Source organism: Equus caballus, chromosome 6 (assembly GCF_041296265.1).
Source record: "Equus caballus isolate H_3958 breed thoroughbred chromosome 6, TB-T2T, whole genome shotgun sequence".
Classification (NCBI taxonomy): domain Eukaryota; kingdom Metazoa; phylum Chordata; class Mammalia; order Perissodactyla; family Equidae; genus Equus; species Equus caballus.
In genome coordinates this window covers 55,967,430-55,982,894 of record NC_091689.1, presented here as the reverse complement: position 1 = coordinate 55,982,894, position 15,465 = coordinate 55,967,430, and the positions used below count along the sequence as shown (strand labels likewise).

At 38.0% G+C, this 15,465-nt stretch overlaps 1 protein-coding gene across 2 annotated transcripts in view; it reads right to left on the bottom strand.

The window, feature by feature from the left end:
• The window catches only part of PTPRO (protein tyrosine phosphatase receptor type O), a 224,642-nt gene that overhangs the window by 40,910 nt on the left and 168,267 nt on the right, over window positions 1–15,465 (bottom strand). For both annotated transcript variants that reach the window (XM_023643174.2, XM_023643175.2), the window contains exons 13-15: window positions 7,099–7,238; window positions 4,578–4,710; window positions 2,552–2,672 (exon numbers count right to left, since the gene is read on the bottom strand). In XM_023643174.2, coding sequence (XP_023498942.1) covers window positions 2,552–2,672; window positions 4,578–4,710; window positions 7,099–7,238 — 394 coding nt within the window. The remainder of the gene's footprint in view (window positions 1–2,551; window positions 2,673–4,577; window positions 4,711–7,098; window positions 7,239–15,465) is intronic.

Genomic DNA, 15,465 nt, shown 5'->3' with positions numbered 1-15,465 from the left:
CTCTTTTGCTATTATCCTTTTTTCTCATTGAAAATTTTAATATTAGATTGTTCTGGTGCTTGATCCAGGGCCCTCTTCCCTGATCTACCCTTACTTCCTGGATGTCCTCCAGTCTATGGCTTTAATACCATTTATGTGCTAACGCTTCTCAAATTTGTATCTTCAGTTGCAGCCTTCTCTCCTGAACACCAGACTTTTATGTTCAACTGCCCACTCCATGTCTAACGCTTGCAGCCATCCCAGTCTTGTCATTTCCAAAACTGAAGCCTTGATGTTCCCTTTACTCTGAAATCTTTTCACTTGGAGTTCTATTTTAGTTTAAGGCACCTCCACCCTTTCAGTTTCTAGGGCCAAAAACCTTTGAGTCATTCTAGACTCATTCATTTCCACTCCGCATGCAATTTGTTAGCAAATCCTGTTGCCTCTGTTTTCAAAATACATCTGCAAGCTGATAATTTCTCCCTACCTCCATTGCTGGACTGAGCCATTACCATCTCGTGACTGGCTTACTATAATGGCTCCCCGAGTTGATATGCCTGCTTTTGTCCTTGCCTCAGTACAGTCTGTTTTCTACACAAAAATCAAAATGAAAATATTCAAATGTAAATCAGATTTTTTGCCCCAAACCCTGCATTTGCAGCCTGTTTTACTCAGAGTAAAAGCTAAAGTCCTTACAACAGCTTATGAAGTACTAAGTGATCTGACATCATCTCCTGCTACTCCTCCTTTCATTTCCTCTGCTTTAGCTAGACTAACCTCTCTGTTATTCTTTGAACATGCCAGTCATACTCCTGCCTCAGGGCCTTTGCACTGGCTCTTCCCTCTACTGGACATACTCTTCCCCCAGATAACACATGCCTAACTCCCTCATGTTCTTCAAACCTTTTCTCAGATGTCACCCTTTCAGTGAGACCTACCCACCTCCCAGATCTCCTTCCCATATCCCCATAGTGTACTGCTAATTTCCCTTAATCCACTTTATTATTTTTCTCTTATAATCTGCTAACGTACCATGAAATCTTTTAACTTTTATCTTTATTATTTATTGTCTATCTCCTCCACTAGAATACGAGCTCCATGAAGGCAGAAATTTTTGTCTGTTTTATAGACTGCAAGACCCCAAGCACTGGAGGAGTCTGACACAGAGCAGGGATCCATTAATATTTGTTAAATGAATGAATGAAGTTTCAGTGAATGATACCCTGTAGGTTGTACATTAGGATTTGACCCCAAGGACTGTAATTTCTGAGCTTTATACTCTAGCCACAGTGCAGTACCACCTCCCTCCTTATCCTTCTAAGATTTGTTCAAATGCCAACACTGAAGAAGCTTAACTTTTATATTCAGAACTAATGTCTTTTCTCTACTTTCTTGGTATCTAATTTTCACCTCCTTTCTGGTACAGGTCAGTTTATACCTTTAAATATCTTGATTTGTGTGCATATCTCCAGCTAGGCTCTAAGTTCCTGGTAGACAGCTTGGATTTCTGAGTTTTCTTTGACTATGCCGTATAAGGCATTGATTAAATCATTATGGACAGATAAATTTATTTATAAATAAGTGAATGATAGAACTCTGAGACAGGAGGAGGATGCCAATTGACAATTCAGTAGGCTAACATCAGGCAAATATAAACTTGAACCAAATTTCCCAAATCCAATAGTATTCAAGTGGGCAACAGTTTTTCTTCTTTTTTTTTTTGGTGAGGATGATTGACCCTGAGCTAAGACCTGTTGCCAATATTCCTCTATTTTTTTTGTGTGTGGGACACTGCCACAGCATGGCTTGATGAACCGTGTGTAGGTCTGCATCTGGGATCCGGACCTGTGAACCCATGTTGCCAAGCAGAGCATGTGAACTTAACCACTATACCACCAGGCTGGCCTCAACAGATTTTTATGAGAGTTGATGGATTGTTGTGATTACGTAAGAAATCATGGAAAAGACGAGAATATGCCCTGATGAAAAATGCCTCAGTGGTCAAAGGAATAGGGAATCACCAAAATCATAAATCAAAAGGCTTTTCTAACTGCAAGAAAAATGAAGCTGCTGACAACTCTGAGTAATAGGAACAAAACTAAGAGGAGACCTTTAATGGACCTAATCACAAACTCTATGAATATTTTCTGATAAAAAAGCTTCCACAGAACTAATGATGAGAGGGATTTTTTTCTTTCCGGTGGTCTCCACACGTATTAACTCCTTTCATTCATCATACTGTGCGGGCGTAGATCTTTACTCCAAAATATGTTTGAGCGGATCCAAATATAACGAATGGACCCCTCTGTGTGGGCTACTTAAAATGACAAGATTGATAGTAAGAGGTCTGGCTTTGTGTAAGCAAACAATCCTTTGCTTTACCATTTTGATAGTAATGTTTTCTAAAATAATATGGAAAAGTCTACTTAGAAAACACACAAAATAGAAATAGGCACTGAAAACTGAAATCAAATTTACCACTGTACAATTTAGGTCTGCAAAAGCATATATGTATGATTAATAAAAAGAATTTTAAAGGCTGTAGGTAAAATAGTAACCAATCCTAACTTACCTAGCCATCTGCAGATGCTTTTTCCTGAGAATAATGAGGGTGACAAGCAGCAGTCCAATTAGTAGTGTGCTAAGGATGGCCAGCACTGAGATGACCACCACATTGGGATTCATCTCTGTAACTGAAAAGATAAGCCAGACATTTTCATTACAGCTTCCATTACATGGAAACTAACAGAACCATTCATTGTTTTTCATCTCAAGAGCAATGAACTTATGATGATGACAACAACAGCAACAAGAATGTTCCTCCAAGCCAGCAATGGTCTCTTCCTGGTCAACTATAACTTAGCAAAATTGATTGATAAATGGTGTTCAGCTGCCTGGAAGAATTGAGTCCATCTCAAAGGCCTACATTCAGGATGTTCTTATGAAGGGAAACTGACATGTGAAGACTGTGCGATCATTCAAAATCATTTGAAAACAAAAAATCTGGAAGTATTATCATTGCTTAACATTTTCAAAAGCTTATGGAGTGGAAGGTTCTTATTTTATGCCCGTGACTCTAAAGTCAGAAAGCACAACTGTATATTTCGCTCACAACTAATAATGTATATGAAAAAGGCATTAGCAAGCGACCATCTGCTGCTCCACTTAACACCTCGCTAGAAGCAGGCATTCTGATGATCTGTAACCATATGTTGAGGGGTTTTCCATCTGCGCAACTCAAGAGACTAAACCAATTAATAAGTTGTAGGACCCTTAAGAACAGGGGTCTTGTCCCTTGCATATACTTTATATAATGATCAGTCTACGATGGCACTCATGCATTGCCTAGTTTATCACACTACATGAAAAAGCAGGATATCAAAGGCAGGAATATATGTTCAATGTATAAAACACTTAAAAGTGGACCAGAAGAGAATGATACCATCCTCTGCGTTGATCATAAAATCACAGAATTGGCCAGTATATACAATCCCTAATGCTTCGCATATTGTCACTTTCTGTTTGGGCCAGCCTGGTTCCAGTTCATGGGCAGAGTACTTGCACAGAAAGAACCCTGAACTCCCAGTCATCAGAGCTTGTTCAAGTTCACTTGACTATTAACCGCCTTTTGGGCAATCTATTTTATCTGTCTCTCTTGGCCTCATTTTCCTCATTTGCAACTAAGTTTAATGACATCACCTATTTCACTGGGGTGCTGTAGAGATGACAAGGAATAATGAACATTAAATTGTACTTAGAAAAGGGTAGAAGGATGTAGAAGTGAGAGACCATTAAAATATTTTCCAGGACCATTTTTGTCCTCTCTTCTGAAAACACAAAAATTATAAACAGAAAGCCAAAAGAAAAAAGTCCACTCTAGTCAACATTGAATATGGCCGCTAAATATATGATGAGTGTTGCAGAAATGAAAATGAACTCAGTAAAGAGATAATGTGATGGGAAACGTGGTTTTATTACAGGAGGCTTCATAGAGGGCCTCAGATTGCAGAACCAGACTCTAACAAACAGGGGAGGAAAACATACAACTCATAAAAAAGAATAAGGAAACAACATTATTCTAGATCTTTCATTAATTTCTAATTTCCCCATGTATGCTTCCTGCTTGATTGAAAGTTTCCTGCTTTGACCTGGTAATTTAGGTTTGCCATGATTTGATCAGTGACAGCTAAGAGCCAAAACAGATGAACTCAAGTTGATTAGGGCTCTGTGGCTACTCCTGAAGAGGATGATGAGGTTGATGATAACAACTAGCACTTAGACAGCATGTACTAGGGCTTTCTGTACATTATTTCTAACCCTCAAAACAACTCAACAAGGTACACATTATTATTCCAGTTTTAAAGATGAAAAAACAAAGGTTCAGAGATGGTAAATGTCTTTCCCTAAGTCATATAGCTAGTAAGTGCAATTTGGGATTAAAAGTAAGGGCTCCCTGACCCTAAAGCTTGGAAATTTTCAATGGAACATGGATTCCATTAAGAGAATAGAGATAGTGTATATTTAAAAAGAAAACATTAGGAAAATCTGGAAAGACATAATTTCCAAAGACGCCAGATTCCACTAACGCATGTAATTACCCATCGTTGAGACGGCTATGAATGTAGGAACACTGGGGCTGTCGTGGCTAAAGCTGGTGACACTACAGTTGTAGGCAGTGGCAGGAAGGAGGCTGGAGATGGTCACAACATGAGAAGAAACAGAAATCGGTTCCTGGAGATGCAGAAAGTAAGATAAATGTTATGCCACCTTTATCTGTTTTGTTGTTTAAATTATTTTTCATAGGTGAGTAGGTAATATAAGGACAGAGTAAAAAACTTAAAAGATGAAAAAAAGATAGCAGTGAAAAATGTTTCCTTGCGTGTCTATTCTCTATCTGCTCGATACTCTTCCATGGAAGCAGCCATTGTTGTCAGGTATTTTTTTCCTGTATTTTATTGATGTATAAACATATTAGATATAATTTAAAAAATCTAAGTGACAACATAGTTTACACACTGTTGTGCTTATTTTTTACCTTAGTTATCAGTATAATTTGATGCTCCTTCCATATCAGCATAGATAAAGCTGTTTTATTCTTTTTAAGGGATGCATAGACATCCATCGAAAGGACGTGCTTTATTCATCTAGTCCGCTATTGATGAATGTTTAACTCGTCTCTGATTTTTTGCCATTACAAACAATGCTACAGTGAACATAATTTCACAAATATGGCAACATATGTATATGTACACACACTCAATATATGTATGTGTGTAGGTATATATATATACACACACACACATTCATATACAACACCTGTGTGTGTATTGATGTACCTATATGTGTGAACATACATACACATATATATATATATATGCATATACACTCATATTCCTAGTAGTTGAATTGCTGGGTCAAAAGTTGCATATTTTTAATTTTGAAAGCTATTGAGAAATTGTCCTCCATAGACATTTTCCAAGTGACCCACCTACCATCAATGTGTGACAATGCCTGTTTCCCTACGCTCCTTCCAACACAGTATGTTTGCAAATTCTTTGACCTTTCCTATCTTATTAGCAGAAACAGTACCTCCCTGTAGTTTTACTTTGCATTTCTTTCACCAGGTCGATCATCTTTTCATATGTTTAAGATCCTTTTGTGCTTATTTTCCATGAAATATTTGTTTCGGGCTGTTGGTCTTTATCTTTTTTATTTGTAGTAGTTCTTTGTATATTAAGGACACTATCCCCTTTGTCTACATTCTCAGTTTTTAAATAGCATCTACCAAAGGCATAGCAACTTTGTGTTCTCAAAAATATTTAATATTAACCTATTCTTGAGTAGAACAAGTTGTTAATTTGGTGAGCCAATGGCCAGACTAGTGACAAGTACTACTGTACAATATGAAAAGATGAGTCAGCACCACCCTCTTTTTCAAAACAAGAAACACTCCTACCTAAAAATATGAGAGCCATAGGCACTTATTTCCCACTGCCATCTCTTTCACTCTCCTATTAAAAAATGATGCTAAGGAAAGACTTTTGCTAACAGGATTCAGTTGCAGTAAGTAGCTGCCCAACCATTTCTTTCTTAAAGGAAGACATCACTGTAGTTGCAGAGAAGAAAATCCACTACCAAAGCAGTTATTTTCAAAAAGGATTCTTAGAATAGAAAAAAGATTCAGTTGTTCAGTACAGATCAAAAAGAGACGTTTGTAGAAGGGATTTTCAAAGGGGAAGAGGAATCAAAGCAAATTATCTTAATGCTCAGTATGAAAAGATTCCTACTCCCAGAAATCCTTTTTTCTTCTCAATCTCATGGATTGCATTATTTAAAAAGCATCAATTATTAATGTTCATGGTATTGCTCTCTACATTGCATTTTGTAACATTTCTCAAAATTTTCCCTTTTCCTTCCATGTCTGACTGTAAAATATTTTTTTCTGGTGGCCTTCTTACCTCCAGAACTACTGGTTCATCTCTCGCAGTATTCTTCATATCTGCTATTTGTGATTCTAAAGCTTTAACAATCACCTCTCTCAACCTTCATTTTCCCAAACAAAACTGTCCTCTTTACTAAATAGACATAGAGCCTTCTTTTAAATTCTCTTAGTAGTATGGACCTCTCTTGTGGCACTTATGTTTTACTTCATTTATTTTTACACTAATACAATATCCACAATTTGTGAAAAAATTCTTTGAAGGCAAATATTGACTCTACCATTTGTGTCCCATACATTGCCTTTCACATAACTGGCAATCAGTTCATCTTTGTTAAATTATATTTTATATGGCCGTGTTTCCATCTCTTCGATCAATTTAAAGGCCAGTAGGAAAAATGAACCACTGTAGTTCTTTACTATGACCCAGAGTGGCTAAGGATTAGGGACAAAAGACAAATATGAAGATGAAAAGAAACGTTGCCATTTGGCAAGTTGGTTCTTATTACATATTTGGGGCTTGTTCTAAGCTTACTGTTAATTTCTATCATTGAAACACAAAAGCACAAATGAACAGTTTTAATTTTCTATAATTCAAACAAATAGAAGATTTTCATTTTGCTGAGATAATTAGCCTTATCAAAATTAACTCAGAAAAGGAAAATCAAGACTTACAGTACCTGCAGTTTTGTTTCCTGAGTAGAGCCGACTTGTTGACAGAAAACTTTGAAGAAATCAGCTACTCCCTCTTCCACCCACAGCAAAGTCACTGAAGTTTGGGTTTTGTTCACTGCAAAGAGTGATTTTGGAGGAGCGGGTTCTGAGCAAAGAAAAAGTTTTTAAAATTTAATTTAATTTAACATCTTCTTTCTCCTTTCACTAATCAGCAGGATAAAATAGGCAAGAAGTCCAAACAGAGATAGTTAAAAGCATCATAAAGATTTTACATTGCTTTTGAAATATGTCCTTTCACAAAGTCAGTCATCTAACTTGGAAGGCGAAATATTTTGCCTTTTTTCTCCCTTCCACTTTATACTTCTCTTTTTGGAACACTTCTGTTTTTTACTTCAGCTTTATTATAGATATAATCTATTAATAGTTTTTGTGTTATCTGCACTGGAGTTAGCATTACCCTGATAATATGGAATTTTCTGACTGAGAAGCAAAATCTGTACTTAAAATACTGAGAAAAATGAAAGTGGCATGCTCCCAGATTCCATCTGGTACTCAGCCAACAACCTGTCTTCCTGTCTCTGGAGACTCTTTGGAATAATTTAGTCCGAGGAATAGATTCTTGAAAATTTAGTCAAAATTAAGAAGGGTAAGCTAAATAGATAATATGATTTTGTAAGAAAAGGATTGAGGGGCTGGCCCGGTGGCACAGTGGTTAAGTTCGTGTGCTCTGCTTCCGTGGCTCAAGGTTTTCAGTTTCGGATCCTGGGTGCAGACCTACACTCATCAAGCCATGCTGCGGTGGCATCCCACATACAAAAAGTAGAGGAAGATTGGCACAGATTTTAGCTAGCTCAGAGACAATCTTCCTCAAGCAAGAAGAGGAAGATTGGCAACAGATATTAGCTCAGGGCCAATCTTCCTCACCAAAAACAAAAAAAAGAAAGAAAGAAAGAAAGAAAGAAAGAAAGAAAGAAAGAAAGAAAGAAAGAAAAGAAAGAAAGAAAGAAAGAAAAGAAAAGGATTGATGGAAGGAGACTGGATGGTTAATAAAATGTTAGAGGACTGATTTTCTTTGTCTTATTCTTTTAGGCATTTAATCTTGATCAATAAATGAATCCATTAGTCAAGTAAGCCATGCTGCCTGTGCCCCATCATACTCATTTCCAGTAATTGAGTTCATTCGACTTGTTGGCTTGAGACCAAACCCCTGCCTGGTCCCCAGTTCTAGGAAGTGGTCTGTTGTGTTGTTCCCCTATTTCTGAGTCTATCCTGGTCCCCTCCCTCTGCCCTTGTATTTTGAGTGTTGCTTTTCCCTCCAGTTCCTCCAGGATGCAAAGAGCTATGCCTGAACCTAAGTTCTTGAGCCAAGGTCCCTGTTACCTGCTGTCAGATATCCTTGACGTTGCTTGTTTGGACGTATCATATCTTGCAGTTTCACATGACAGCATACTATGTCCACCTGCATGTCTCTGTCGGACAACTACCCACACTGTTTGCTTGTTATTTGGATTTCTTTTTATTTGCCCCACCCTCCCAAGTCTGTTCTCCAGCTCCTGGCTTTTAACAGTACTTGAAAAAGCTCTGGAGGCCATTTCACTCCCTTGACAGGTATATGTCTTTGTGTGGGAAGGCTTAGACCTTCTTTCTAGAATATCATCATCATGGACCTGTCCAGAACCAAGAAGAATGTCATAATCATTCTTGACATGATTTACCGCAGGTGATCTAAATTTGTGTCCAACGAAAAAAGAAGCAATTTTCTTTCCAGAGGTAACTTGACAAGGTTAGGCAGAAGAGCTGAAGGAGGAAAGAGATGAGCTAGTCTTGGGCAAGCATAACTCACAATAGATATCAGGACCCCTTTCCCATTTGCAATGAATTGTCCACTCCTCTAGACATTGTATTGTCTCACTTCCTCTCTGAGGAAGACTCTTGATGAAACATAGGGGTCCTCTTTCATTTCCCACATCCTACATAATTGTCACTAACAGGATTATGAGCCAGAGAATGAGTCTTCCAGTGATTCTGACTTGTGTAGAGCTTGGATCTTTGGAAGAAGGTATGAGGTTGTCTGGGGTAGACATGGATGATTTGTTAGGCTGAGCCTGGGTTATTTCCCTTTTAAAAACACACACGACAGAATTGCTCCTCAGAGAGTCTCCTGGACTATGATTTGAATCCCTAGGATATCTGTATTTTTCCTCTCAGTGGGTAGATAAAAATAAGTTTAACTATCCAGTATGAACATTGCCCAAATCCTAATCTCCATATCTGACTCTTTACACACGTATTTCCGATCACCTACCATCTGCGCTACCTCAAATATCTCACTAGTACTTCACACTCCATATGGTCAAAACGGAACCTGGAGTCCTTGCCTTCTCGCAAGTCAATTCTACTTTCCAACTACTCTTGATGCTCTCATGAGCACCACCATTCTTTCAATGTCTAGGCTGACAATTTTGAGATTCTCCTCTTGCTTCTCCATCCAAGATAACATATCTTTAAAGAATTCTTGTCATCTCTTCCTTTAATTTATTCTTCTTATTAAATTGCATGTCCAGGCTTTTGTCACCACACTCATTGATCATTACAACAGTCTCTTACTCCTTCTCGCCTCTAATTGGTTCTCTCTTCATTTTGTCAATGAGGGCTTAAATCATCTTAAAACACCACTTTGCTCATATTAGAGCCTATCTGTGCAATGATCTATGATGATCAATGTCTATAATGTCAAATACAAATACGCCAAGTTTTAAAGATCTTACATTGGCCACATGCTACCCATCTAGCTTCACCACCCTCCTTGCTGCAAGGACATGCTGCCCCTGTTAAAGCTGTCTTCTCGCTGACCATAATACAAGCAGTACTCTTTCTCCACTCACCTATTTCTCCTCAGTGTACTCTTTCTTCTACTCTGATCATCCTAATGTCAAGAAAAGTCTTATCTTCTCCTTGAAACCTTATCTGATGACTCTGTCTTTTGATGGTCTATCCCTTCTCTGGCCATCTATTGCCCTTAACAATTTCCTATTTGTTCTATGTGAGTGAAGTCCTGACTCTATTAGATCCTACTAGTTTCTTAAGAATGGGGGCTATATGTTATACTTCATTTGGTCTTCACCTTGAACTAGCCACCTGTAAGTACTCAACAAGTCTGATCTATTGACCGATTCAAAACATAAGTCAAGATTCATTAACCTGAGGTGTTAAGAGTTAAGCATCAGGAAATGCCATACACACTGGGATTGAACTTTTATGTTCTCTGCCTTTTTGTCATGATCATGTTGGTAAAATCATCATATTTTGGTGGCAGAGTCAAAGACTGTCATTAATCATAAGTGTTCTCAGTAGTCTAAGGAATATGACTTGGATACTGGAGTGGGGAAGGTTTTTTTGGTCTGGCTGAAAATGTAGATCTAGGTGATAAATAGATCCTCAGGAAAATCTCCAAAGGGTCTGGTACCTCTAACAGCCATGTAACAAATTTTTCTTTTCAGGTGTTATATTGGGGCAATAGATTATTCCGAGGTGACTGTACCATTATCACTACATCCTTTTCTGAAAGACACGTGCCTATCTGCTCTGTAGGTCAATGCATAACATATACAAATCACCTGCTTGAAGACTGTTTAGGAACTTTGTGATAGATATATTTCCCTAGATATGCTAGGGAGAAATTTTACTCTGCTATTTCAAAGGAAACAAAGTTATTATAATATTTCATAAGTGCAGATATAATTGGATTGAGAGAGACTTATAATTAAATTTACCTACTCAAGACAACAGCTGCCCCATGGAATGTATTAAAGTGTTTGAACTGTATTGCCCAAAACAGTAGCCACTAGCCACAGGTAGCTACTGAGCACTTGAAATGCGGCTGGTCTAAACTGAGAGGTGGTGCAAGAGTAAAATACAGACTGGATATTGAAGACTTAGCATGAAAAAAAAATAAAAATATCCCATTAATAATTCTTTGTATTGATTACATGTTAGAATTATACTATTTTGGATATATTCGGTTAAATAAAGTATTTTAAACTTGATTTCACCTATTTCTTCTGACTATTTTGAAAGGTGGATGTTAGAAAATTTAAAATTACATATGTGGCTCTCATTACATTCCAATTGTACAGTAGTGGGTTAGAACATTTCAGAGCAGGAGTCTGGAAATTCTTGGCAGAAGTTGGTTGGAGAGGCCCCGATTTTGCTGTCTACCTCCTCTCATGAGAAGGTGAAGTCAGCTCAGCTCCACAGCCTAGGATGGCTTAGACGATTTGTGTTTCCATCCTCAAGAACAGGACTAAAAGTGGGTAATGGTTGAATATTGTTTAGGCAATTTCATATGAGCGAGAACATGACCACACGCAAAAGCCTTTTGATTGGTCTCTGTCTTTGTTGTGGCCTGAACTGTTTTCCTCCAAATTCATATGTTGAAGTCCTAACCCCCAGTACCTAAAATATGTGACTATACTTGGAGATGGGGCCTTTCAAGAGGTGATTAAGTTAAAATGAGGCCATAGATTGGGCCCTAATCCACTCTGACTGGTGTCCTTATAAGAAGAGGAAATTGGGGAAACAGAGACATCAAGGATGAACAGCCACAGAGAAAAGACCAATAGAGGACACAGCTGGAAGCTGGCCGTCTGTAGGCCGAGGGGAGAGGCCTCAGGAGAAAGCAAATCTTCTGACACCTTGCTCTTGGACTTTTAGCCTCCAGAACTGTGAGATAATAAATTTCTGTTGATTAAGCCACCCAATCTGTGATATTTTGTTATGGCAGCCCTGGAAACTAATCGTCTCTTACTATTCAAAATATCGAATACAGTCTAGCTCATAAAGGGGAGGGATACGAAGACCTCAAGAATGTTATGAAAAGTAAATGAGCTTTAAGACAATGTACACAAAAAACACTTTATACGGTGTAAAGAGCCATGTAGATCTTAGTTATAGAACATCTTCTGCTTATCATTTCTATCCCTCTAAATGACATTTTAAATCTTAACTTCTTCAAAATTCCCCTGCTCTATAATGTCAGGTTTCCTTTTGTTTAAAATAATTTCAGAGGCCATGATATTTGATGTAAGAACTTACGGGTATGGGGAAAGGAGGTGAACATACTGTTTTTACAAAATGAAGTGTAGATACAGGGATGTTTGCTTTTAAATACTCTAAGCGCTTTCTAATATTGCTGGCGTTATAATCAACTATTTGGCTCTCTTGCTTTCCTTCTCCTCTTTCCCTTTCAATGCCTCTTCTATTTGAGTTGGGAATTCAACCTAATTTTATAAGGAAATCAAATACCATGCGCAGAACATGCGCAGACTGGAAAGCTGTAAGGCTATCCCTACTATTTAATTTAGATTGGATTATGAGAGGCTCAAGCTGTTGCCCAGGATCTCCCGGGAGTGAAGGTGACCTTGGGTGAAGTATGAGCTAGTGTCTGATTCTCATTCTCTGCTCTGGCAGCAAATCTCTTCCTTTCCTCGGGAATTCCAAAGGGAGTCAGGTGTAATATTCAGCCTTGGAGCAGAACAGAATGTATTTACTGTCCAAAATCCATCTTTCTCTGACAGTTATTACATTGTTTCTTGCTTTAATGTGACCCATTAGTTTATCTGGCAATAGAATGATGTTAATGAGGTCAAGATTATATCCATAAGGGCCAGCTAGTTTCATTCTGTTTATATTTTATACCTCTAAACTTGGTGTCATTTTACAAATGGGTGACATTTGTGATAAGGGAAATTCAATAGAAAAAACATGGCAAAAAATTATCAACATAGCAAAATCCATTTCAATCCTCAGCCTCACTGACAGCAATTTGCTAGTATCCTCTTCATGTACAAAAGCTGGTCTTTAACATCTATATCATAGTAAGTCTTTTAAATCTATTTTTATTTTCCTCAATTCAGGCAGTTCTACCTTAAGCAGTATAAGCCATATAACATATTCAATTCAGCTAAAGAAAACATCTGTGACTTAAACAGTGTAAGCTGCATAAATTATGTTCAACGTGGCCAAAAACAACATCTGTAAAAGAAAGTATATTTGAAAGGAAAAAAACGAGGTAGAGAAATTATTCAGGGTGAGTTAAGATGGATATGCAACAAAATTAAGAAGAGGAAAATGTATACTAAACAACAAAAGTCTTTGTTAGACCCAAAGTTTGTTAAACCTATTCTCTTATTGACTTAGGGAGATTATTTTTGTAGATACAGGTAATAAGCAATTGGAGCATTTAAAAATAACATTGGGAAATAGAAAAAATATTCAGACAAGTAGTTAGCATTAATTAAAACTAGATCTTTTTCTTATCCAAAACATAAAATTTTCTCAGGAATTAGAAATATTCATCATTTCCATTCCATTTTAAATAATTTCTTTACGGCTTGATGACAGCAAGTGTAAGACCCTCTTCTGTGAATCACTGGATGTGTTTGTGGTTTTACTAGCTCAAGTAACTAAAGATAAGGAGAACTTTTTTAGAGAAAGCTCTTATTTAACTTTACTTAGTTTCAAAACAAAACATCTGACTTCCTCCTTCTTTGGTTCCAGGAATATGTGTTTTTACTTGCATTTTTATTTAGTTAGAAGTTATATATTGTGCAATTCTTCGAAAAAGATCACTACTCTTATTGTATCCTTACTCTGTTGTCCTTACTCTGAACTCAGGGATGAACCAAATTCTAAACGGGAAAGAACATTAAAGATCATTAAATCCAGACCCTCATTTTATAGATGAAGTAATTGAAATTTAGAAGGCCTGAGTCACTTTCCTTAGATAACACAATTTGGCTGTGAGAGCAAGAACCGGGATCCTAGTGAAGGGTCTTTCCTACAGCTGTTTCTTCCCTAAAAGTGTGGGTGTTTTGCATTTATTCCCATATAACGGGGGATGATGAGGCCTCCTGAAAAGTTCCTTTGCTCAGAAGAGCAACTTTTCCAGGGCACTTGCTTGTGTATTTAAATCAGTGCCAGACACCACAGTCACTGCCCTATGTGTCCATCAACCAGATTCTTCTAACATATTCAAGAGAAACCTACAAAACATGCAAATCACTTTATTGCAAGCAGAAGGAATCTTTTTAAGGAAGTGCTAAAGTGGTGTGGCATGGATGCGAGCAGCTGGCAAATTGCATTGAAACTCAGAAGACCACAGTGAGAAACAGGAGAGACGTACAGTGGGGAGAGGTATCAGTTGTCTCAGGACTGGGAAGGGAGCCATGGATCAGTAACATGCCTGGCAGCCTAATCCAAAAAACTAATGCTTGCATGGGGCTGCTGGTCATGTAGGACTCTACAAGAGGAGAAGCACAGCAATTAGGATCCTCTGCAAACCTAAAGAACATGCATGTGTTTATAAGAAGTCAGTAGAAGAAGCCTTCCACAGTTCTCATCATCACTCCCACTCTACTCACCTACTCCATCAATGTCCATATACTCTGCTGTTTGCTATCTTACTACAGATTCACCCAGTCCAAGACCACTCCCTCCACTGGCACCCTGGCTCCCATCTCCTCTGGCCCATTCAATGACATACTCTAACAAGTCTCACCTCTAAGTATCCTGCCTCATCAATTTCCCCTGCTCTGTTGAATCAGCCCATGGACAAGCTGTTTCCACCACTTAAAAGGAAAAAGAAAGAAAAGGAAAAACAAAAGAAAAACCAACCAAACACATAAGAACTCTTGGAATCTTTTATCTTCAGCTTCTGCTCGTTTTCTCCTCTCTTTATAATCACATTCTTCAAAAAGTTTGTTATTCCATCCGTCTTCAGATGTTCTCCTTTCATTCTCTCTTGAACTCCTTTTAATTGTATACCTTCCTCACCACAACCTAAATGCCTCCTCCCCAAATCACCAATGACTTCTGAGTTGCTAAGATCAGCAGTCAGTTCTTCTTCCTCATCTTACTTGACTTATCAGTGGGCTTGACAAGGTGACCACTGTCTACTCATTCAAGCACTTTATTTGCTTGGCTCTTAGGACATCACACTTTTCTGTGCTTCTTCCTACTTCATTGGCCACTCCTTCTCAGGCTCTTTGGCTGGTTCCTCCTCACCACTTCCACTTTTTAAAGTTGAAATGCTCCAGAGCTTAGTGCTTGGATAGAATTCTTTTTTCTTTATTCATTCCCTGATCACCTCATCAAGTCTGCTTCCTAACTACCCTCAAATTTATGTTTCCGGTGCTGGAGTCTCCCTGGAAATCAAGCTCGTTTATCTAGCTGCCTACTCAGTCTGTTCTTTCATGTTTAATAGGTGCCTTCAAAGGATGACACATTCAAACCTATACTTCTGATCTTCCCCCGCAAGTCAATAAATAGCACCTGTGTTCTTTCGATTGCTTAGGCCCCAGATCTTGGTATCT